This window comes from Anomaloglossus baeobatrachus, chromosome 7, assembly GCF_048569485.1.
Source record: "Anomaloglossus baeobatrachus isolate aAnoBae1 chromosome 7, aAnoBae1.hap1, whole genome shotgun sequence".
In the NCBI taxonomy this organism is placed as follows: domain Eukaryota; kingdom Metazoa; phylum Chordata; class Amphibia; order Anura; family Aromobatidae; genus Anomaloglossus; species Anomaloglossus baeobatrachus.
Window position 1 is genome coordinate 253,851,641 of NC_134359.1, and position 24,499 is coordinate 253,876,139.

A 24,499-nucleotide genomic window follows, 5' to 3' on the forward strand; every position below is an offset into this window, starting at 1 on the left:
CAGATGCAGTAGGAAAGAGTCGGACCCAGTATAATGAGGTTACCATGACATGGCTACTGGGCAGGTATGTAAAGGGCCATTTTTATATGCGAAACACGTAGAAAAATTTTAGATCTTTTACAGTAGATTAAAGTTTTGGCATTTCAGTGTGTGCCCGTTCCTTTCTTTTCTATCAATATATCATGATCAGATATGCACCTATTTACACTATTAGGCCCAGTGCCCACGCTGTGTAGTTTTGATGTGTATTTTCAGAAATCTGCAGCAAAATCCACATGTCCATTGTGAAGCTAGAAAAGTCTATGAGAATTCAGAAGTGCTGTGCCAAAGTTGCTTATTTTTCCATTGCGTATTTGGTGCAGAAAAAAAGAAATCTGCACTAAATACGTAAGGGAAAAATACTCAACATGGGCACAGCACTTCTGAATTCTCATAGACTTTGCTGGCTTCACAATGGACATGCAGATTTTGCTGCAGATTTCTGAAAATCTGCGTCAAAATCCGCAGCGTGTAAGAGTAGGTCACTTGTCGCCAATACATGTAGGTTTTGAGAAACCCAGACAGAGGCAGTAGGATAGAGTAGGACTCAGTATAATGAGATTGCCGTGACGTGGCTACTGGACAGGTATGGAAATGGCCATTTTTATATGCACCTCCAAAACATTTTTTTAGATCTTTCTCAGTAGTTTAAAATTTTGGCATTTCAGTGTGCGGCTGTTCCTCTTGTCTGTCCATATATCATGATCATATACACACCTATTCACACTATTGAGAGTGCGGTCAGTTTTTTTTGTTAAGACTGGGGCTAGACACATTTGGGCAAACTTGCCATAGATTATTTTACTGAACAGATAGGAGGCATGTATAAATATAGGGTTACAGTTACTACAGGACAATCATGGGCTCAAATTAAGGCACACAGAGTAGAATTTCAGCTAATACTAAGCTCTGTAGAGTAATCATCACGTAATAGGATAATATGATACTACAGAAGGATTATGAGAATGAAGTTTAATGTGGATAAATGTAAAATTAATATATCTGGAATAATTAAACGAAATTTTACAGTTACATAACATGCATCTGTCATCAGATTTTACAATACAAACTGCATGCAATAATATAGCAATCTATTAGACCTGATGAGGCTGGTGTACTAACTGTGAAAATCCATGGCTGTAAAATCCTTGTAAGTTTCTTGATAGCTGGGTGGAGATAGAGTTTAAACAATTATACAGCCATTCAAGTATGGATTTTCAGAGTACACAAAACATCATCAAGTCCAAGAGATCTATTTACTAATGTAAATGTATCCATTTTGTTTTGTGAAATCAGGTGACGGTTCTACTTTGCGTAGACCTTTTAGACCTGATGTGGCCAGTGTAGTTGGTTAGCAAATTCATATCGGAGTGGACGTATAATTCTGTTTTAAAGTTTACACTCAACCTCCTCCGACTAGCCTTGATTGACAGCTCTTCAGTGCTCCTCCTCCCTGCTGAGATCTCACACTGATTGACAGCTCTTCAGTGCTCCTCCTCCCTGCTGAGATCTCGCACTGATTGACAGCTCTTCAGTGCTCCTCCTCCCTGCTGAGATCTCACACTGATTGACAGCTCTTCAGTGCTCCTCCTCCCTGCTGAGATCTCACTCAGTGCTCCTCCTCCCTGCTGAGATCTCACACTGATTGAAAGCTCTGAAGTGCTCCTCCTCCCTGCTGAGATCTTACACTGCTCAGTACAAGCTGCATCTGTCAGTCAGGCTTGGTGGGCCGAGATGTTATACACTTGGACTTGTGAGCTTGAATCGTTAACATCTTAACTGGCTTCATTAATGAAATACTCAATTTTAAACAAGTACACCAGCGTCATCAGTTCTAAGCAATCTATGTAGTAAAATATAAAATTTGCATTCTATAATCTGCTGAGAGATACGCTTTAAATAGTCAAATCCTATAAAAACAGGGGATATTGGCAAACTTTAAAGTCAACTTTAGTAACTAGTGTCAGTCAGCTGCTGCCAAGGCTAATAGACTGGATATATTCTTAGGGCGGCGTCACACGGTACGATCTATCGTGCGATCGTACCCGCCCCTATCGTTTGTGCGTCACGGGCAATTAGTTGCCCGTGGCGCACAAAGTCGTTAACCCCCTGTCACATGCACATGTCGTGGGCGGTGGGGCGCTGCTCTCACCACGCTCGAGTCCGGCGCTGCTGCTGCTCGGTGGCTCGAGCGGTGGGCCGGATCCGAGGACTCGAGCGGCGCTCCTCGCCCGTGAGTGAAAGGGGAGTTTTGTTGGTGGTTGGGATGTCGGTTTGTGACGCCACCCACGGTGTGTGGTGAGGTTGGGACACCACCGCTGCTCTGTACGGGGATCCCAGGAGCGATGACAGGGAGCAGCTGGGATGTTTCTCTCCCCTCCGTGGGTAGGGGGGATTTTGGCAGTCCCGGAGCCCGGAGTTGTTGTCTGTTTGGTGGATTGCGGGGCTTGGCCAGGTGCAGGGTCATGGGGCAGCGCAGTGCCAGACGGCACGGTGGTACTTACTCAGCCAGTAATGCACACGGAGTCTCTGGTAAAACAAATGGCTGGATGGACGAGTCCCACAGACGGCTGCGACGGTCACTCCCGGTAGGCTGGCGGTAACTGTCTCTCTCTGCACCGGTGTTATGTTCTCGGTCCCGATGGCTTCCCACCCGTAACCCACTCCCCCGCGGTATGTTGGCTAAGGGAGCCCCTTTTTGCCCCCGCAGGCTCTGTCCCTGGGAGATCTAGCTCTGGCGGTAGCTTTATCTCCCTAACGGTTTGGACGGTTGCCTTCAGTCGGGTCTTTATTGCTGGGAAACCTTGGAGGTTCCCATCGCTGACGGATTTGATCGGTTTTACGGCGACTCCTAGCCTGGTCGGGGTCTGTAGGGCCTGCCGGATGGTGCTGGCTTATCTTCGCTCCCCGATCCGGTACCGGCGGGCCACCGCCCATCCCCGGTCCTTACGGTTGTGCGTCAATCGGCCTCTCCTGCAGATGGTTACCACCGTCTGCCAACCTTGCTGTTTCTGTGCCCGGGCCACGTACCCGGACACTGCCAGTCAGTTCCTCCACTACTACTTCCCTCACTCTCGCTCTACACTCTCAACTCCACTCTTTTTCCGCCTCCAGGACTGTGAACTCCTCGGTGGGAGAAGCCAACCGCCTGGCTCCGCCCCACCTGGTGTGGACATCAGCCCCTGGAGGGAGGCAACAAGAATTTGTGTCTGACTTAGATGTTCCTAACCGGGGTGTGGGGTGTGTTGTTGCAGTACCTGTAACGTCCTGGCTTGTCCAGGGCGCCACATTCATACCTCCCGGATGACCTCACTGTGGGCGGCGAACATCCTCTTCCTGAAGGGGGAGGGACGTTTGGCGTCACAACGACGTCACACAGCGGCCGGCCAATAGAAGCGGAGGGGCGGAGATGAGTGGGACGTAACATCCAATTGCCGGCGGGACGCAGGTAAGCTGTGTTCGTCGTTCCCAGGGTGTCACACGGAGCGTTGTGTGCTGTCTCGGGAACGATGAACAACCGGAGCACAGAAGGAGGAACGACATTTTGAAAATGAACGACGTGTCAACGAGCAACGATAAGGTGAGTATTTTTGCTCGTTCACAGTCGTTCATAGCTGTCACACGCTACGATATGTCAAACGATGCCGGATGTGCGTCACGGAATCCGTGACCCCGACAACATATCGCCCAATATATCGTAGCATCTGACGCCGCCCTTAGAAAAAAAAATTGTTTATTTAGGCGATAGATCTCCTTAAAAATCCTTTAAAAAGTCTGTCTTTTTGCTGTATTTTGGGGTACTTTTTTTCGGGGGTGCACGTCTTGAGTTAGATATACCCTTCACAGTTTTAATATATAGGAGATGTGTCATGTCCCCATAGAGCCATTAAGAAGTATTTTGTAATAGAAAAAAAACAATTCCGAGCTAAGAGGAAACTAAAAGAAATAAATGTGTGGCCCTAGGAACAATTAAGAGTGGGATATAGGTAGAAAAACAGTGTAGTGACCACATTCAGGGAAATCCGGAGCCTCGAAGGCAGAGTCCTCTCCGATTACAGTCCTTCACTTTCCCATGTGGTTGCATTGACGATTCCTCCTGGACACGACTTGTACAGAGTTCACTGGCCATGACGTATTATGTAAGCATGAAAGTGTATAATAAAAAACTAAAGTATACTGAGCTACAAGGAAGGAATGTGTTTGATATTAGGGCAGTGCTTGCTTTAAGACAAAGCGTAGCCCTGGGCAATATTAAAACATGGGCCAAAATGTGCAGGTAGGCCGGCAATAATCATGTGATGGCTTCTTTTGACCTTGAGTAATTAATGTTTGTACTGTTACCAGGTTGCCCAATAAATGTTTCATACACTAAGAACCTTTAATCTTGCCCTCAGGTGTCTACATACTACATGGACACAAGTATTGGGAAATGTCCACATTACGCCTTCAGGAGCTATTAGGTCATCCATTGCCATTAATATGGGGTTAGTCCTCCTTTTGCAGCTATAAAATCCTCTAAAATGTCCTTTATGCTGAAGCATTAAGAGTTCCCTTCACTAGAGCCAAGGCCGAACCCTGAAAAACACCCCAATAGCATATTCCTTCCTCCATCAAACTTTACAGCCGGCACCGATCGGTCAGGCAGGTAACCTTCTCCGGGCATTCACCGAACCCAAACAGAAGCCAGATACAGAAGTGTGATCCATTACTATACAGAAAATATTTGGTGGTTTTACACCACTCCATCCAACGCCCGGCATTGTGCTTGGTGATATAAGGCTGCATGTAGCTGCTCAGTCATGAAACGACTGGCGGATGCAGTTTTTGTGCGGATGTTATACCAGACGAGGTCTGGATTCTGGAGTGGAGTCAGCAGAGTGTTGGTGACTCTTCCACCTTCTGCTCCTCAGCACTCAGTCCCCCACTCTGTAATATTACGTGGTCTCCATTTCGTGGCTTAGTTGTTGCCGATCTGTCATGTTAGTGAAGGCATTTGACATGATGAGGGGCTGGCTGTTATACACTGGGACGAGGGGTCGGATGTTATGCATCAGTGGCAAGTGGCAATGGGGATGGGTGTTATACCCCGGGGGCTATGGGACTGAAAGAAAAAACTAAATTTAATACAATCTAGTAGCTCATCACAATGCAAAATTCCACTTCTTTTGTTGCTAGATGTGGCACCCTTACCTCTTGGGTACCCATGCGGCTGCACAGGTTGCACCAATGATATGTCCACCCCTAGTCTATGGCAATAACTAAACATATTCTGTGATGTTGTCACAGGTGTCAGACAGTCATGTGGTTTCTGGCAATAGAAGGTCACAGCGTTTAGCTGCGCAGAATGCTCCCTGACTTTCCATTGTTCCTGCTGTCAGTATTCATTGGTATAGGTAGCTTTGCTGCTGGTTTTATCTCTCCCCTTTTGGACCCAGCAGGAGCTCAACTCCCACCTAGCTGCTGATCATCATTATTCTCATGGTGCTTAAATACTCCCTTCTTCCCTGGACTGGTGCTGGTGATATTATTCAGTTTATTCTAGCTCTGCTGCAAGCAGGCGGCTTGTACTCATCAGTAGAATCATTGCTGAAGTTCTGCTGAACTCCTGCCTGTGTCATCTGTAGATAAACAGTTCATGTTTTTTTCCCTGTGTGTCTTCCTTTAGTGTTTAGTGGGGTTGAAGAAGAGCTCATCCCACACATTCCCTATTTAGGGTCCAGCACTAGAGATACCCAGGGTTAGGTATCCGACTCAACACATAGGTGCGGTACCTATCTAGGGTGGTGAGGGACTCCAGGGACCAGTAGTAGGTTTGGTCAGGGGTCACCATGTCCTCGTTTCCTAGACACAGGGGTCCCCTTCCATTTTTTTCCTCGCTTGGTACTTCCCCGTACCTAATGTGACAGATGCTCCTACAAGTTGGTATTTTGATTATATAAGCAATAGCTGAATATCTGTACATTTTGTTACAGTCAAACTGAAATGTATTAGGTACATAATAGCGGGATTAGCTGCCTGTAGGGAAGGAAGTGCACATTTCTTTATGTGATTGTGACAGAATTGAAATGACAGAGCTCAGCTTTCTCCCGGGGCAAAGCTACAGGGTGGGTTTGTTGCCCAATAAGTAAAGTACTTGGTAAACGCATGTAGTCGTATTTTCATCCTCTCAGCACCACATGTCCAGGCTGCTTCCCCAAATGTTAGTTGTGCAAGAGGTACCAATATAATAGGGACCAGCTGCATGATTTCATAACTACTTTCGGACCATCCATAGACGTTAATCGTACAGGTGGTCCACATTCTACGCTGCAGTGACATTCTAAAATGAGATCATGCAGCTGCAGAAGTGGAGAACAGGCTGTCAGACGCAGCCAGACTCTCCAAATAGAAGACAGAGATGTTTTATGATTGTTTCTGCCTTCCTGATCACTTTATACACATACACTGTGTATAAAGAAAATAAGAAGCGCTGATTAAGTCTTCTCCTCCACATCCAGTGGTGATTTGATTGCTGAGCATAGCCAGCGAGCAGAAGCTGCTGGGTCCGAGACTGAGCTACGGAGAGCCTCACACACCATCCAATTGACTTGCTGCTTCTTTTTTTCAGCAACAAAATCTGCAAGGAAAAAAGAAGCAATTTGTGCACAGCAAGTCAGGATTTTCATAGACTTTGCTGGGATGCTTTTCCCGTGCTTCTATTGTTTAAAATAAGCAAGGAAAAACGCACGAAAAAAAATGGCCAACTGTGCACATAGCCTTACAGTGTTGCCATATAATGGCCACCAAAGTATCTGTGCCATAGCATCCCCATAAGTATAGAGCGCCTATATCCCTATATTGCCCCCAAATATAATGGGGCCCCCCCGTAATAACAGTGCTTCATTATAATGGCCACAAAAGTAACCCTGTCAGAGTATGCCCACAATTAGTATACTCCCCTCCCCCAAAAAACATGTCAGAGGGCCCCCTTAGTAATTATGCTTTATCATAGTGGCCACAAAAATAACTTGGCCAAAAGGCCCACAATAGTTTTACGACTCCCTATTGCAACTGTGCCCTCCAAAAAAAATGTAAAGCTACACAAAAAAGGAAATTGAATATTCCCCTAATTCCCATTTACTGTGTCATTCAGCAGTGTAAGGTCATACATTTTTTCTGGCCTGTGATCTGAGCTCTGTGCGGCCCCTAAAGACCACAAACGGCACGTAAGGGTGGATGGTGGGACGGGCTACATCATTCTTTCGTGCCCCGGTGCGGTCTTCAACTGGATGTAGTTGATGTGTTGAAGAGTCCACAGGGTGAACCCCCTATAGCTACATCTAATCAATTATACCAAAAAAAGCAGACACAGGCGGGTGTCAGGAAATGTGGGTGTTGGACAAACCATTTATTTAGTAATGTAGAAGCCAAATAATGTAGCGCTCTCCTGGAAAAAATGGCACCATGGACAGATGTAGCGCCAGCTCTTACAGTTCTTCTTTCACTTGCTTCTCGTTGTCTTCACTTGACGTCTCTCTTGAAGATGTTTCCTAAAATGAGTAGAAGAACAAAAACATTGTAGATCGTAGGGTGGGCGGCCGATGCTGTAAGAGATAATCAGTGAAATATACAACTATAGTAGTAATTGGGGTCGTATTTATGAGATGAAATAGACGGAACACTTGGAAATGTTCTGGAAGAAAGAAAGGAAGGGAGTGATCCTCTTGGGTAATACATGTAGGGTTAAGATTCAGTATGGCAGTGTACACACTTAGATCTCATACACGTGGCTGGATGACAGCTTTGTAAAACCTTATGGTCCCATAATATTGCATCTATAGAAGTCTATTATGAAATAATCTACATCTATGGTACAGTTAGGTCCAGAAATATTTGGACAGTGACACAAGTTTTGTTATTTTAGCTGTTTACAAAAACATGTTCAGAAATACAATTATATATATAATATGGGCTGAAAGTGCACACTCCCAGCTGCAATATGAGAGTTTTCACATCCAAATTGGAGAAAGGGTTTAGGAATCATAGCAATGTAATGCATAGCCTCCTCTTTTTCAAGGGACCAAAAGTAATTGGACAAGGGACTCTAAGGGCTGCAATTAACTCTGTAGGCGTCTCCCTCGTTAACCTGTAATCAATGAAGTAGTTAAAAGGTCTGGGGTTGATTACAGGTGTGTGGTTTTGCATTTGGAAGCTGTTGCTGTGACCAGACAACATGCGGTCTAAGGAACTCTCAATTGAGGTGAAGCAGAACATCCTGAGGCTGAAAAAAAAGAAAAAATCCATCAGAGAGATAGCAGACATGCTTGGAGTAGCAAAATCAACAGTCGGGTACATTCTGAGAAAAAGGAATTGACTGGTGAGCTTGGGAACTCAAAAAGGCCTGGGCGTCCACGGATGACAACAGTGGTGGATGATCGCCGCATACTTTCTTTGGTGAAGATGAACCCGTTCACAACATCAACTGAAGTCCAGAACACTCTCAGTGAAGTAGGTGTATCTGTCTCTAAGTCAACAGTCAAGAGAAGACTCCATGAAAGTAAATACAAAGGGTTCACATCTAGATGCAAACCATTCATCAATTCCAAAAATAGACAGGCCAGAGTTAAATTTGCTGAAAAACACCTCATGAAGCCAGCTCAGTTCTGGAAAAGTATTCTATGGACAGATGAGACAAAGATCAACCTGTACCAGAATGATGGGAAGAAAAAAGTTTGGAGAACAAAGGGAACGGCACATGATCCAAGGCACACCACATCCTCTGTAAAACATGGTGGAGGCAACGTGATGGCATGGGCATGCATGGCTTTCAATGGCACTGGGTCACTTGTGTTATTGATGACATAACAGCAGACAAGAGTAGCCGGATGAATTCTGAAGTGTACCGGGATATACTTTCAGCCCAGATTCAGCCAAATACCGCAAAGTTGATCGGACGGCGCTTCATAGTACAGATGGACAATGACCCCAAGCGTACAGCCAAAGCTACCCAGGAGTTCATGAGTGCAAAAAAGTGGAACATTCTGCAATGGCCAAGTCAATCACCAGATCATAACCCAATTGAGCATGCATTTCACTTGCTCAAATCCAGACTTAAGACGGAAAGACCCACAAACAAGCAAGACCTGAAGGCTGCGGCTGTAAAGGCCTGGCAAAGCATTAAGAAGGAGGAAACCCAGCGTTTGGTGATGTCCATGGGTTCCAGACTTAAGGCAGTGATTGCCTCCAAAGGATTCGCAACAAAATATTGAAAATAAAAATATTTTGTTTGGGTTTGGTTTATTTGTCCAATTACTTTTGACCTCCTAAAATGTGGAGTGTTTGTAAAGAAATGTGTACAATTCCTACAATTTCTATCAGATATTTTTGTTCAAACCTTCAAATTAAACGTTACAATCTGAACTTGAATTCTGTTGTAGAGGTTTCATTTCAAATCCAATGTGGTGGCATGCAGAGCCCAACTCGCGAAAATTGTGTCACTGTCCAAATATTTCTGGACCTAACTGTATAAGCAGAATTTAATTTTTTTATTAGAGAGTTTGTCAGACTTAAAATATACTCAACACCAATTTTTCATCTTAATATTTGGCCTCTCACACTCTTTTTGCTCGGCAGCTACAGATGTGTTATTCCTAAACTTACCATACCCCAAGAAGTATGGCACGAGACTTTAAACAAAATGAAAAAACGTATATATCAGATGAATTCTTTGAACTTTAAAGGGTTTAAAGGGAATATCTCAGCAGTATTTCACCCCCCAAACTATTTATATGCACATGTAGCTCTTTTAAAGACAGATTCAGCAATAGCTTTACATGGCCAGTCTGTTTCTTGATTAAGTAGAAATCATTGTTTGAACTGATATGCAAATGAGGCTGTAGATGTGAAGCCTCAGTCACTCCAGCTCTATTCCCATCCCAGTGCAGCCTCCTACTACTTGAGTGACAGTCTTTGGGCTGTGTGACTTCAGACAAAGGAGCAATCAAATCAACCAGAAGGCGGCTGTGCTGGGCGGGGAATAGAGCTGGAGTGACATAGGCTTCAGATGTACAAATCGCTCTTCAGTCTCATTAACATATCAATTAAAACTCTTATTTCTCAATACAGGAGGAACGGATCAGCAATGTAAAGGTATGGCTGGACTTGTCTTTGAAAGAGCTACATGCACATATAAATAGTTTGGAGTGTGAAATCCTTCTGACAGATACCCTTTAATAGATGCCATATATAAAAACATCAAATGGCTATCCACAGGCTCCTGTGTTAAATAAAAACATGTATTTAGTGGATACACTATTTTATTAGATGGCTGTGACAGTTGCCAACTGTTAGCCATCCATCAAGCTTGTTACAATTGCAATAAGCAGGAGGAGACCGCACTGAGCGGGGAATAGAGCTGGAGTGACGGAGGCTTCAGCCTCATTTACATATACATTCAAACTCTGATTTCTCTACTGGTCATTAATGGACCGGCCATTGTAGGACTTGATGGCTATGGCAGATGGCAACTGTTAGCCATCCATCACCCTTGTTTAATAAATAGACCATTGCCCTATAGGTTTTTACAATTCATTCTTTTAGTAGTAAGTCTCACGTGACAATAGAAAAGTTTCTCACCTATTTAAGTCCACCATTTGTAAAATATAAGACAATATTATGACTTGAAGAATTTTTTGACTCAAAATGATCACAGCTGCCGACTCAAAAAGTTTGATAATGACGGGGTGGGGTATCCCATTATCCAAATTACAATGAACACAATAGGGAAACCCTCGCTTTGTTGGGCTGCCGTGCGGAGAAGGAGGAAGCAGTTTGCATTCATTTTGAACTTGATCTTCCCATCTATGTAATTCACCATAAAAATACAAGGATTGGGTTCACATGACATAAATAAAAGGATTAAAGTGTTGAAAACTCCAGCCACATTATGTTATGCTTCCTCATTCCTACATGGAAGCCCTACGAGAAGGAGTGGGTTTTTTTTGCAATGCAATTGTGGTCATCTACAGTTAATCAGTAAAATAATAGTTTACCTCTTCTTCCATATTTAAAGAGCTCATCTCATATTCCAAGAACTCGGTAAATGCTTCAATAGTCTTCTTCCCTGTGTATCTAACAGACTTCAGGAGAAGTAAAATGTTATTAAGATACAACCATTAATATTAAAAAAGCATCAACAAACATGGACAAAATGTAGAAATCTGATGGCAAACAGAATATGCACGCATCCAAAGTCCCTCAGTATCTGCAAGCAAATGTTGCCCTCTGCTGGTTGTACCGTGCCGACAGGAACTGAAGACCAGCGTGTGTGTTCCTCAAGGGAAGAATTTAGAGAAGACACTATGCAGGTGACAGTTGTGGCACAGTTGTCTAATATTAGAGACAAGGATTCTCAAGAAGGGGAGGAGTTGGCGTCAAGACTTGAGAGGAGGCAGATGTGTGAGCAGCAAGCCAGAAAAGCACTTAAGGCTGATAAGAACCCAGAGAGAGACAGGCTTTGTTGATCCAACATCGAAGACCAGATACCGAAGACCTGACTTCGCCGGTCAAACACCAAAGACCAGATACTGAGAACCTAACTTTAATGGTCAAGCATCAAAGACTAGATACTGAGGACCTGACTTCACTGTCCAAGCACCAAAGACCAAATACTAAGACCCCGACTTCGCTGGTCAAGCACCGAAGACTAGATACTGAGGACCTGACTTCGCCGGTCAAGCACCATAGACTGAATTCTGAGTCAACGACTTCGCCGGTCAAGCATCAAAGACTAGATACTGAGGACCTGACTTTGCTGTCCAAGCACCAAAGACCAAATACTGAAACCCCGACTTTGCCAATCAAGCACCGAAGATTAGATACTGAGGACCTGACTTCGCTGTCCAAGCAACAAAGACCAAATACTGAGACACTGACTTCGTCGGTCAAGCACCATAGACAGAATTCTGAGTCAACGACTTTGCCGGTCAAGCACCGAAGACTAGATACTGAGGACCTGACTTCGCTATCCAAACACCAAAGACCAAATACCGAGACCCTGACTTCGCTGGTCAAGCACCAAAGACCGAACACCGATTACTGGATCCAAAAGATAGAGCTGCTGATTGAGCCGGGCCGTTGTTTCCTGTTCAGACGTATGATACTAATTAAAGACAGTTACTAACTAGAATTGGACTTGCGCTTAAAGTGTACCGAAGCCCCGTTAGGCCCTGTGCTGATTATGGTATTCCTTGTTATACTGACTCATCCGGTTACAAAGAAGTGGTGACAAGTTGAGGGTGACACCGACGTCTCCCTGACACAGAGACCAGGGTTGGGTTAACGCTAGATATTACCTGTAAAATTGAAGTCTTTAATAGCTGTATATAAGATATAACAGTTGCGTGTTATAAATTACTGAACTTGTATTGATCTGTCTCTTGAAAGTTCTTTATATTGTGCCCACATTGCCTCTTATTACTACTAACTATTGCTGTAAAAGAAACAGTTGTAAGTCATCTTAACTGGGCTGTTCCGTTCTCAAAACCTGTTTTACAGTTACATAAAATCTTATATTCCAGTTATATATAGAGCTACATTTACAATTCTGCTGCTATATCAGGTCTTATACTCCAGTCACATCTAGAGCTGTAGTGAAAATGTCTATATACAACTTTACAGTACACCTCACAATGCATATATTATCCTAACACTATATATGCTCTATGTAATCTATCCTTTTAATTCTGTTTGATCTTTTGGATTCTTAGCCATTATGTTGAGGACATGTCATGGAGGCGTGATGTTTTCTTGGAAAAATTTAGGGCCGTCCATGTTTTCTTGGTTCAGTTATCAAGAAAAATGTAAAAGTAGGTTGACAACTCCAGATACGAGTCATGTAATGGACAGAAAAAGTATTATTCTGCGTGAAGAAACACATGACAGTTTGTTCTGAAAAGTTATCTGAAATTATAAGTATGCTTTTAAAAGGATCTGTCATCAGGACAGAAGTGGTAATTTTTTGTGATTATTTTATTCCTGCTCTCAGGAGTATTAAGTTTTTTAAAAATCTGCCATACAGTTATATAAATGAGCCTATTTAAGGGGGTGTGGCTCACAGGATCCTCAGGGGCGTGTCTTTAGCTTACTCTGCATTACTATCCTGTGATTCACACCCCTTGTATAGACCTTAAAAATGACCAATAGGTAACAACAGCTCATATCTCAACTGTATGACGGATTTAAAAAAAAAAATATTCAGGGGATCAGTGGGAACCAAACAAGAGCAAAAACCGAGGTCTTTACACCTGGTGACAGGTCCTCTTTAAGTGATGTGACCAAATTCAATAAATTGGCCTAGTCTAAACAAAACTCAAAATGCATTACACATTTTTTGTTATATTGTACTTCAAATACCTTGGTATCTGATCCAGCAGGAAAGAACCGAAAATGAGGGTAGCGATCCAGCACCATCAGTTGAACATCGTTGGCTGTGCAGTCTATTTTGGCAATTGTCACATTACCATTACTTAGGTACCTTCTCCCTAATTCTTCCCATACAGGAAATAGTTCTTTGCACGGTTTAGACCAAGGGGCATCTGTAGGAAAAAAACGTAGGGATCATTAGAAGATTTGATAATGATGAGACATTTTTTTTTCAATTAGTACCAATTAGTCAGAGCTAAAGTATTATCAGGACCATTGTGTAATTAAATAATTGCTATTTAGGTGGAGGGTTGTGTCTTCCAAAATTAATGTAAAAATTTCCGGTTCAACAAGTTGGTCCATTGGGACAGTCAACCGAAATTTGTAATAGGAAGTCGTAGGGGTGGGGTGATCTGTGCTTCGGACCAGATCCGCTTCGTTGGTCATAGTCTAGTTTTGTACTGTAAAATTTATGATTATTATAAGAGAAATAATGAGAAATAAGATCAGTTCATACTTACAGAACATGACAAATGCATTGCTTGATTTATTGAAAGCAACTTTATTGAAATTTTTCCCCACCAGAACTTTTACCGGATTTTTATCCCAGTCCTTTGGGATATCTTCACTATCTCTCTGGGGCTAAATTGAGAAAAAATAAACATGAGTGGTCAATCATAAAAGCACAATGCTTAAAACTAAAAAAAGAAGCTCTGATATGGTATTACCAGACAAACAGGAGTAATATATAAAGTATATACACTCACCTAATGTGGTTGTGAAAGTCACAACCACTGCCAAGCATAAGATAATGGCGTCTGCCGCAGCCCCACGTGGATGAGCATTCAAACAGAAGAGAAGGGGTTAACGCCGCGCATCAGCCAAATGAAGATGTACAGTTGTTGATAAATATATTTTTTATTCCATAGGTCTAACGCGTTTCGAGGTTGAAACCTCTTCCTCAGGACCAGAATATCAACAAAGCAACATTGCTTTGTTGATATTTTGGGCCTGAGGAACAGGTTTCAACCTTGAAACGCGTTAGACCTATGGAATAAAAAAAAGATATTTATCAACAACTGTACATCTTCATTTAGCTGATGCGTGGCGTTAACCCCTTCTCTTCTCCTGTTTGAAAGCACATTGCTTAAGGATAGTCTGGTTTATGGTCTCATTAAATGACTTCTTGATAATACTTTACAGGTACGCTTCAACCACCTAGTGTAGGTCTTCATCAAACATGTTTGCTAAAGTCCTACTTTAGGTCGACACCAAGGCTGAGCTGTAATGCAAAACCCCAATTCCTAAGAACACATTTTTCTTACTTACAACAAAACAAACAACACAGATCAGAAGTTGTATGTTGGATATTTTCCAAAAGTTGGGACAGAGAAAACAAAAGCCTGGAAAAGTTAGATTTAGTCATAGAAAACAGTTGGAGGGTGAATTTATAACTAAATCACATGACTGTATATAAAAAAAGCATATTAGAGAGGCAGAGTCTCCCATAAGCAAAGATAGTCAGAAGTTCATCAATCTGAACATCTGCATCTAGAAATTGTGGAACAATTGCAATACAAATGTTCCTTATTAGTCTGCCTTATAATGTAACTACCAATCAGGGGTAATTTCTGTTTGCCTGAGTTGTTAGGTTCTTTATAACTATGTAAGTGAGTATAATCAGTGCTCGAATTCTAGAGCTTCATCCCAGGTAATGGTGAGTAATATGACAAATTATTGCCATTGCATTTGCTAGAGAGTCGGAAATTGGTTTACTGCCCTCTCATAAACATCATAAAATATTTTATGTCAACACATGATGCTACCTGTTGAACTGTGCTATTACCATGTTGACGATATGATATGTTGATCGATGTGATACAGTATTTTATACTATGATATATGTATGTATATATATATATATATATATATATATATATATATATATATATAAATAAAAAATCTCAAATGCTGTGACAACTGACCCAGTTAAGTGCCACATGTGTGATGTGAGGGATTGGAGTTGTGATTAGCAATACATTTTTTGGGTCAAAATGCTAACATGCCCAGACAAGTTTCCACTGAGAAACAGGGGCAAGACTGCCAATCGTCCAAAAATTCCTGGACAGTAAGGCTAGTTTCACACTTGCGTTGAACGGTATCCGTTGCATTGCGTTGTGTGACGCATGCAACGGATGTGTTGCATATAGTGGCACAACGGATGCTGCAAAACAACGGAATCCGTTTTGATTTTTTTTTTTCTTCTACAGTTTTACTGGCGGCAGACTATTGTGAATGATCAGCTGATCGCTCACAGCAGCCGGTCGCTGGGTGATTAGCTGATCGCTCACAGCAGCTGGTCGCCGGGTGATCAGCTGATTGCTTGGCCGCCGAGAATGTTTGCGGGGGGCGGAGTGCGGGGTGGGTGGAGCCGAGCGGGGCCATGGTGCTGAGGACAGGTGAGTGTGTGTGTGGGTGTGTACATGCGGAGTGGAGTGCGGGAGGGGGGGGGAGTCAAGCTGAGAAGTGTCAGGATCCCTGCACACGTAGCCAGGGTAAATATCGGGTAACTAGGCAAAGCACTTTGCTTGGTTACCAGATATTTACCTTGGTTATGGGTGCAGGGAGCCAGAGAGAGCATGCGCAGTGAAATCCTAAGGATTCTGCTGCTCAAAAAAAGTTACATGCTGCGTTCGGTGGAAGCAATGCAGCGTCGTCCAGCGAAGCAACGCAGGTCCTTTTGGCACTATCCGTCATCCATACAAGTCTATGGGAAACAGCTTAACGGATTCCGCTGTTTTCCAAAAGGGCGGATTGTGACGGAAGGAAAAAAACGCAAGTGTGAAAGTACCCTTAGTAAAAATATGGCACTTTTTTGCCTTGTCCGTAAAAAAAATTTGAGGCATCCGTGATTTTTTTTTAGTCTGAAGAACCTTGTGCAGATGATTTTTACTGTAATTGTCATCATTATACAGACACAGTGAATGCAGTAAAGGTCTTCATATCAGAATAATGGGATGCAGACAAATATCACTGATAACCATAATGGTTTATTCTAGTATTCCAAAGTGTCCTTAAAAATATTGTCTGTCTGTGATATTTTGATAAGCTGTACAGAAAAAATAGAATGTCAATTTGGCAGCCCTGAGCAGGAGTCATGTTTGAAGTGATTAATGCAGAGAATAAAGAGTTAACACACTGAGCTGCTGTGTGACATACTGAGTCATTGGGAATGTGGAGTTAAGGATAACATGTCTGCCCATGCCATCTTTCTGTGTGCCTGGTTATTTTGTGTTGAGTTGATTTAGCTCGGAAGGGGATTGCATAAAGAAGAAGACGTCAGAAGTAAATGTGTGATTAACGTTTGTTAATTGGTGTGCCACCACAGATAAACCACAGAGAACTAGGTAATTCTACAGAGTAGTGGGTACAGAGCTTTATCCTGGACTGCAGTGGTTGTAGCCTACCTCAGGAGAAAGATTTAGGCTAAATAACGTAGAGAGATATGGTCCAGCAAAAATATCTCTCTAATTTAAAACTTCATTTAATTCAAACATTTAAAGATGTAACTGAATGTGGTAGCTGAATGAGTAGGCCGCACATGTGCAACTTGCCAGATAAGAGCTACTGCAAATTACAGTTGCCAAGAGAGGTTACCATGAGAAGATGCCACGAACAGCAATGTGGATGAGTATTGTATTACTTTGTGAAGGAGATTAAGACATTTTGTCTCTGTGAAGGAAGTGCTGCTGAGGTGTTTGCCAGCAAATTGTAGTAAACACGAGCAAACTGTTGCCTGTGTTAGCTTATTACGGTAAACCAATTTTTCACTTCTGATCAAGCATATTAGAGCTTAAAGAGATATTGTAACTATCAAGCTCATTGCCTGCTAAAGAGTGAAAATCAGATGAATTGTTGCTGGTCTTTGTCTACATTCCTTTTGCCATTCCTGAGTATGGAAACCACTTTGTCTGACCAAGGGCATAATTTTTTAAAGGGGCACTACAAACACAGTTCGTGGGATCCATTACATGTTCTCATACTGGTTGTAGATCAATCCCCCATCAGTCATAGTCTGAGACCGTTTCTCCGTAACACAAAGAAACAAATACCATGACCCCTTGCAACACTTTACTCTAAATAATAATATACTCTATCAATTTTAGTACCTGTACAAGAGGATCATGTGACCAAAACGTCCTGAACACACAATAGCAAATTACCCAATACCACAATATGCCACTAGTTAGCAGTATAACCATAAAAATACTTATACTCCAGCAATCTGGCTTGTTCACCACATGGCACCTGTGATAGTGGAACAAACACATAAGGCTAGGTTCACACTCCCGTGGTTTTAAATCCGTCAGGTCCGTCATTGCGACTGAGCGACAGATCCGTCGTTTTTTAGATGTCAACTGACGCAACGGATGTGTTATTTCACAGGATTCCGTTCACAGGAATCCTTTGAAAAAACAGATCCATCGCGTCCGTTACATCCTCTGTGCGTCCGTTTTCTGACGGATCCATCGTGATCCGTTTGGGTTTGGGACAGCCCAGTGGATGTGCCAAACATGCTGAGCATACCCAGTAGAGCATGACAGAATCCCGCACCATAGACAAACATTACAAGCTTGACGGATTGCGACGGATTCCTGCGCGATGCGTTAATTTTGACGCCCAAAAAACGTTACATTCTGCGTTGTTTCCGCCCGGCGGTCAGTCCAAAGATGACTGATGCGCCGCGCAGCGGATGCAACGCAAGGTCAAAAGTCGCAATCCGCCACTCATACAAGTCTATGGGAAACAACAGAATCCGCCAAATGGATTCCGTTGTTTACCAGAGCCGCGGGATTGTGACTGATACAAATTGACTGAAATGTGAACCTAGCCTAAAAGATATATCCAAAGTTAAACACTCCTCACTGTCTACAGTCCTACAACAAAATATATAATACATGGATTGTATCAGTCCATATTTTTGGAGGGGGTCTCCATACTTGCATTTATGCAGCCCAATATACATTACCTTGGCTTTTCCATCCATATAACTCTGGCAGAAGCTTCTAATATTTTCAAAAGTGACGTCATCGGCCGGCATCCTGTATTTCATATCACTGGTCAAGTTCAGAATGCGGATTGCGGGGACATCCACCTCCGTAATTCGGAAATATTCAAAGATTCGGCCATTACGGGTTTCATTTGTGTCAACGAACACAAATACAATCTGGTGGATAAAGAAGAGAGAAGAGTTTTTGGAGTCTAGCATCTTCGTTGCCACCATTTTCATCCTCCATTGAGGCTCAGTGTCAAATTTGGACTTCATATATTATGGGGTTTTTTCACTCGATAACACAATACTGCAGGTGTGCAGCATATATAAAAAATTCAATAAAATCAAGGTTAATAAAAATATTTTTACAAATATAAAAAAACACGTGTGTTTTTTTTCCAGTTTAAAAATATATATATATATATATATATATATATATGTATATATATAAAAAGCATATTTAGTTTTACCATGTCCATAAAAGTTCAATCAAAATACAACATTTATTAACCTATAAAAAGAAAATAAATCAAACCACTAAAATTGCCATTTTTCAGTCACTGTACCTCCCTAAAAATGCAATAATAAGTCAGCAAAATGTACCCCAAAATGGTATCAATAAAAAGGTTAGCTAGGCTCACAAAAAATAAGTGCTCACCAAAAATAAAAAAGTTAAAGAATAGCAAAACAATTTTTTTTTTTTTACTTTTTTTTTTTTAATTTTAGACTTTTTTTTTTAAGCACAAAAAATCCCAAAACGACACCTTTGCACCACAAGAAAAAAAAAACAAAAAACAAAACAAATTTGTTTTGTATTACCGTAGTCATGCTAACCTGGAGAATAATATTGCCAAGTAATTTTTACTGGATAATAGATGCCGTAAAAACAATAAAAAAAACACAAAAATAATAGCTTTATTGCATTTTTTTATATTTTATAGTACATTGATTTAGTAAAATGCATGGTATCATTCCACATTATAAAGTGTCCCTACAAAAACAAGCTCTCATGTGGCTATATGGTGGGAAAAGAAGAAGTAGAAAAAAAAAAAAAAAAGACAGGACGGCTGGAAAAAGGGGGAGGAAAAAATAAAGCGCAAAAACGAAAATTGCTCTATATAGGCTAAAACGTATCAGGGAAAAAAAAAATCAGGTTTCTCTAGTATGGATATGCAATGCACCTCTTACCAAAAACATGAAGCCAAGTTTTAGAATTCTAAATTTTGGATTTTGGCAATAAGTGGCCGTGCTGCTGCTGCCACCTTGTGGCTTCAATTGTAAAGCGCAGTCTGTATCTCACCACTATCATCGTGTCATCCTGAAAGTCGTACCTTTCCTCTGTACTCCAGCGCTGCGGATTCAAAGCTTTCATACATTGCACTATATTGCTCCGATCTTTTCGATGCAAAGAGAAGGATGTGATTGCTTATGGGGACATCAAATATAGTCACAGACGTCTGTAAAACGGAAATATATACATAACGCATTAGATAAACCTTCCAAAGTAAAAGTTCCGTCATATTAAATCATCTTATACTTTTCCTCTCTGCGCTCACCTCTAGGTTATACTCTGTTACCACATCCATGACGTATGTCCGGATTAATCGAATAAGATCCACTTTGCTTTCAATTTCTTCTTCTGATATCAGATAGTGGACTGGTTTATCCTTCCATAGAAATAAACACAAATATTGCATCCATTCTTTTACTATATGTCAATTTAGGTTTAACATTATGTCCGGTTTATTTTTTTACGAGTGCTTTATAGTGAATGTAGCTTCAAATCCTCTATGTATATATTTAAAAAAACTGCAGCAAATTATTTATTTTCATACATAAACAATGTTTAATCAGTAGCAATATTCTAAATTTGTCATTTATTTAATCTCTGTTCAATTAAAGCCATACATTTTCCTCTATTCAATACACATTTGTGTCATGTGATCATTATTCTGACCACCAATCACTTACATGCTCTTCTATGTAGGCAGGAAGTCAGTCTCTGACTTCCTGTGTAGAGAAGAAATCAGTCTCTGACTTCCTGTGTAGAGAAGAAATCAGTCTCTGACTTCCTGTGTAGAAAAGAAATCAGTCTCTGACTTCCTGTGTAGAAAAGAAATCAGTCTCTGACTTCCTGTGTAGAAAAGAAATCAGTCTCTGACTTCCTGTGTAGAAAAGAAATCAGTCTCTGACTTCCTGTGTAGAAAAGAAATCAGTCTCTGACTTCCTGTGTAGAAAAGAAATCAGTCTCTGACTTCCTGTGTAGAAAAGAAATCAGTCTCTGACTTCCTGTGTAGAAAAGAAATCAGTCTCTGACTTCCTGTGTAGAAAAGAAATCAGTCTCTGACTTCCTGTGTAGAAAAGAAATCAGTCTCTGACTTCCTGTGTAGAAAAGAAATCAGTCTCTGACTTCCTGTGTAGAAAAGAAATCAGTCTCTGACTTCCTGTGTAGAAAAGAAATCAGTCTCTGACTTCCCGTGGAGCCAGTCTCTGACTTCCCGTGGAGCCAGTCTCTGACTTCCCGTGGAGCCAGTCTCTGACTTCCCGTGGAGCCAGTCTCTGACTTCCCGTGGAGCCAGTCTCTGACTTCCCGTGGAGCCAGTCTCTGACTTCCCGTGGAGCCAGTCTCTGACTTCCCGTGGAGCCAGTCTCTGACTTCCCGTGGAGCCAGTCTCTGACTTCCCGTGGAGCCAGTCTCTGACTTCCCGTGGAGCCAGTCTCTGACTTCCCGTGGAGCCAGTCTCTGACTTCCCGTGGAGCCAGTCTCTGACTTCCCGTGGAGCCAGTCTCTGACTTCCCGTGGAGACAGTCTCTGACTTCCCGTGGAGACAGTCTCTGACTTCCCGTGGAGACAGTCTCTGACTTCCCGTGGAGACAGTCTCTGACTTCCCGTGGAGACAGTCTCTGACTTCCCGTGGAGACAGTCTCTGACTTCCCGTGGAGACAGTCTCTGACTTCCCGTGGAGACAGTCTCTGACTTCCCGTGGAGACAGTCTCTGACTTCCCGTGGAGACAGTCTCTGACTTCCCGTGGAGACAGTCTCTGACTTCCCGTGGAGACAGTCTCTGACTTCCCGTGGAGACAGTCTCTGACTTCCCGTGGAGACAGTCTCTGACTTCCCGTGGAGACAGTCTCTGACTTCCCGTGGAGACAGTCTCTGACTTCCCGTGGAGACAGTCTCTGACTTCCCGTGGAGACAGGAAGTGAGCCTCTGACTTCCTGTGAACTAAAGGATGACGTAATCACTTATCCAATATATCTAGTCATGAGAAGTCTCCTTCCCTCCCCACCTAGTGCTGTGCTCCATTTACCTAAATATATATTTCCATCTTCCCGCAGCTGAAAATACCATTTCTTCTTTATATAGCCTACACAATAATTAGCTTCAGAGTTACACACTTTCCATGACACTCACACTTGTCTATACTATCTTTGCTGTGGGCAGAATCTCCAGTGTACTTCTACAGATGCAGCTTCAGCCTGCCTTCTGCTTGCAAAAGCTGGCCAGGAGAAACCTATCACAAGCAGGTAGCAGGGGAGACAAACTGAAGCTGCATCACACTGAAAACAGAGATTCTCCAACATCCGTCAAGATTGCTCTATATGCCCTTAGAAAGATCTCAGAATAGAGTAAGATTGTATATTAACTTTAGGTAGGTGGATAGTTAACCTAACTGCAGAATCTGTGTATGTGCATTTTGATTATTCATATAGTCAACCAACACTTCAATAGTGGCAAATTGAAAAAAAAAATATGAATGGGAGTATTTTAACACAATTGTTACATATTACAAAATGCACATTTCCTAGTCCATGGCATTATTTGGGAGATCATTTCTTACCCTTTTATACACTGCAACCATATTCTGGGTTATCCCGACATGTAGCAGAACATCTTCATTGGTTACCAGACCGAATGGGAAGTCTGGGGCATCTCTTGCTGCTTCTGAAAAATGTTCTGTAAAACTACTGCCTGGATCCTGCAGACATTTCATAAAATGTTTCATAAAGAGGTAAAAACAAGATTTTATGCAAATTTTCGAACAACTGTCAATTCTGCCTACATAAAGCAATATATATTGGAGAAATATGGAACTTAGTATAGGAAAAATTGTTACCATATGGTTATCGTACATCCAGTGGTATAACATTCGTGGTCGCAGAGGTTGCGACCACGACCGGGCCTAGGGATGGCGGCCTGATTCAGCTGGATGTGCTGAAATGCATTGCAGCACAGAGACCCATCCGTTCCCTGCTCTGCAATACAAACTACCGACCAGTGGCTGGCAGCTGACGTTGGCTGTACCGTGACTAGGTGTGCACGATAGTGATGTCATGCGTCGCTAAAGCATGGACACCGATGTGAGCTGCCACCCACTGTGTACTGGCTACAAAGGAGGACGACGTACGATGTGGGAGCCGGTGAAGGGGAGTTGAATGGGTTGCTCTTGCGTTAGAGAAAGAACACAGACATATATATGCCAGGAAGGGGAAATAAATACCAGGGTGAGGCCCAGAATGGGAACATATATACCAGGATGAGGACATATATACCAAAATGGGGCTCTATATACCAGGATGGGGCCCAGGATGGGAGCATACTGTATATACCATGAAGGGGGACATAGTTACCAGGATTAGGGGCATATATACCAAGGATGGGTCCAGGTTGAGGAACATTTACCAGGATGGGGCTGGATGTATCCTAAACCTATGTTCACACTACTTCATGATATATATGATGGATCTCTTATCATCCATTTTGACTTGTGATATATGTAGATCAGGTTTCCAGGGATGAAATATTTTAGCATTGGGAGTCTTTTGGGACCTAGGGATACTAGGGGGGGGCTCTATTGAGCCCAGGATTTTGAGGAACATCCAGAGAAGTCTGAGAAAACTTGGGGTGATTTCTGGCCCAATACAGTTACATCTTGGCATAGCAATGGACAAAGCAGAAAAATAAAAAAATACTGGGCGTATGCAGTCATTCCAGCTAATTAAACATCATGAAATATAGAGGTTCCTTATTACTAGAACAAAAACGTTACAAAATAAAGTAAAATATATACTATAAAAAAATAGAGGGATGATGTCAAGATGGCAGAAAAAGGTTGGATTTCTCAAAGACTTGCTAATTCCCCATAATAAGTATTTGGTGTGTTTTTCGGCAGAAATGCAGTAAAAAGTAATGTAATCTGAACATAGCTTTGATAAAACTCTGGATAAAGTTAAGTAACTCATCAAACTGAAAGTTTTCGTAAAAAAAAAAGTATTACTATTTAAAACTTCACGTATCAAAAAGAAAAACAAATGTGCTTAAATGCACATAAAAAAAACTGCAATAAATCCATAGTAACCCATTTACAGAAGCCAATTAATGGGTGTAGAAATGCTGCACAAAATCTGAAATATCAAAAATCCACCAAATACTCATCATGGAAGCATAGCTTTAATGTCCAGGTTGTGCCTGATTTATTATGGTATTTCTTCTTCCTAAAATACCTATAAGTTTCTTACCTTCAAAAATGCAACCACAGAGACTTCATCTGACCGAATGAAGGACTCGTAGTGATCTGTGCTGTTTATTAGCATTGCACTAGGTCCCATTCGTCTGTTTATCCAGGTCACAAAGGCAGAGGCTGTTCTAAAGCCTGCAATCAGAAGGAAAACATCATAAAAATAGAGTGGAACCAAGAACAACATTTATCACCTACCAAGGAAGAGGGGACATGGATCCTGCATCTGAAAAGAGTGGTGATTAGGTGATTATACGTGAGAATTACTGTGCCAACCACCACTGCTGCAATATGCCAACTACTGCTGCAGCGAAAAGGTACCAGCAGGGCAGGTGACCTGGTGCTTCAGAGAAACCTGCAAGGCTGAGTGCCCATGACGCCACACTACACTGCCCTACAAGCACAAGACCACCACAACAATGGCCAACACACAGCACCAACACCTATTGAAAGCAGCTGGAAAACTCACCTCCTTCCACAAGGTGTT

At 42.1% G+C, this 24,499-nt stretch overlaps 1 protein-coding gene across 1 annotated transcript in view; it reads right to left on the reverse strand.

Annotated features, from left to right (window-relative positions):
* Positions 1–7,401: 7,401 nt before the first annotated feature.
* PDILT (protein disulfide isomerase like, testis expressed) overlaps positions 7,402–24,499 on the reverse strand; it is a 33,995-nt gene continuing 16,897 nt past the window's right edge. The window contains exons 3-11 of the mRNA XM_075319179.1: positions 24,014–24,147; positions 22,336–22,473; positions 20,050–20,160; positions 19,825–19,950; positions 18,470–18,667; positions 13,962–14,082; positions 13,432–13,613; positions 11,070–11,156; positions 7,402–7,568 (exon numbers count right to left, since the gene is read on the reverse strand). Coding sequence (XP_075175294.1) covers positions 7,506–7,568; positions 11,070–11,156; positions 13,432–13,613; positions 13,962–14,082; positions 18,470–18,667; positions 19,825–19,950; positions 20,050–20,160; positions 22,336–22,473; positions 24,014–24,147 — 1,160 coding nt within the window. The 3' untranslated portion in view covers positions 7,402–7,505. The remainder of the gene's footprint in view (positions 7,569–11,069; positions 11,157–13,431; positions 13,614–13,961; positions 14,083–18,469; positions 18,668–19,824; positions 19,951–20,049; positions 20,161–22,335; positions 22,474–24,013; positions 24,148–24,499) is intronic.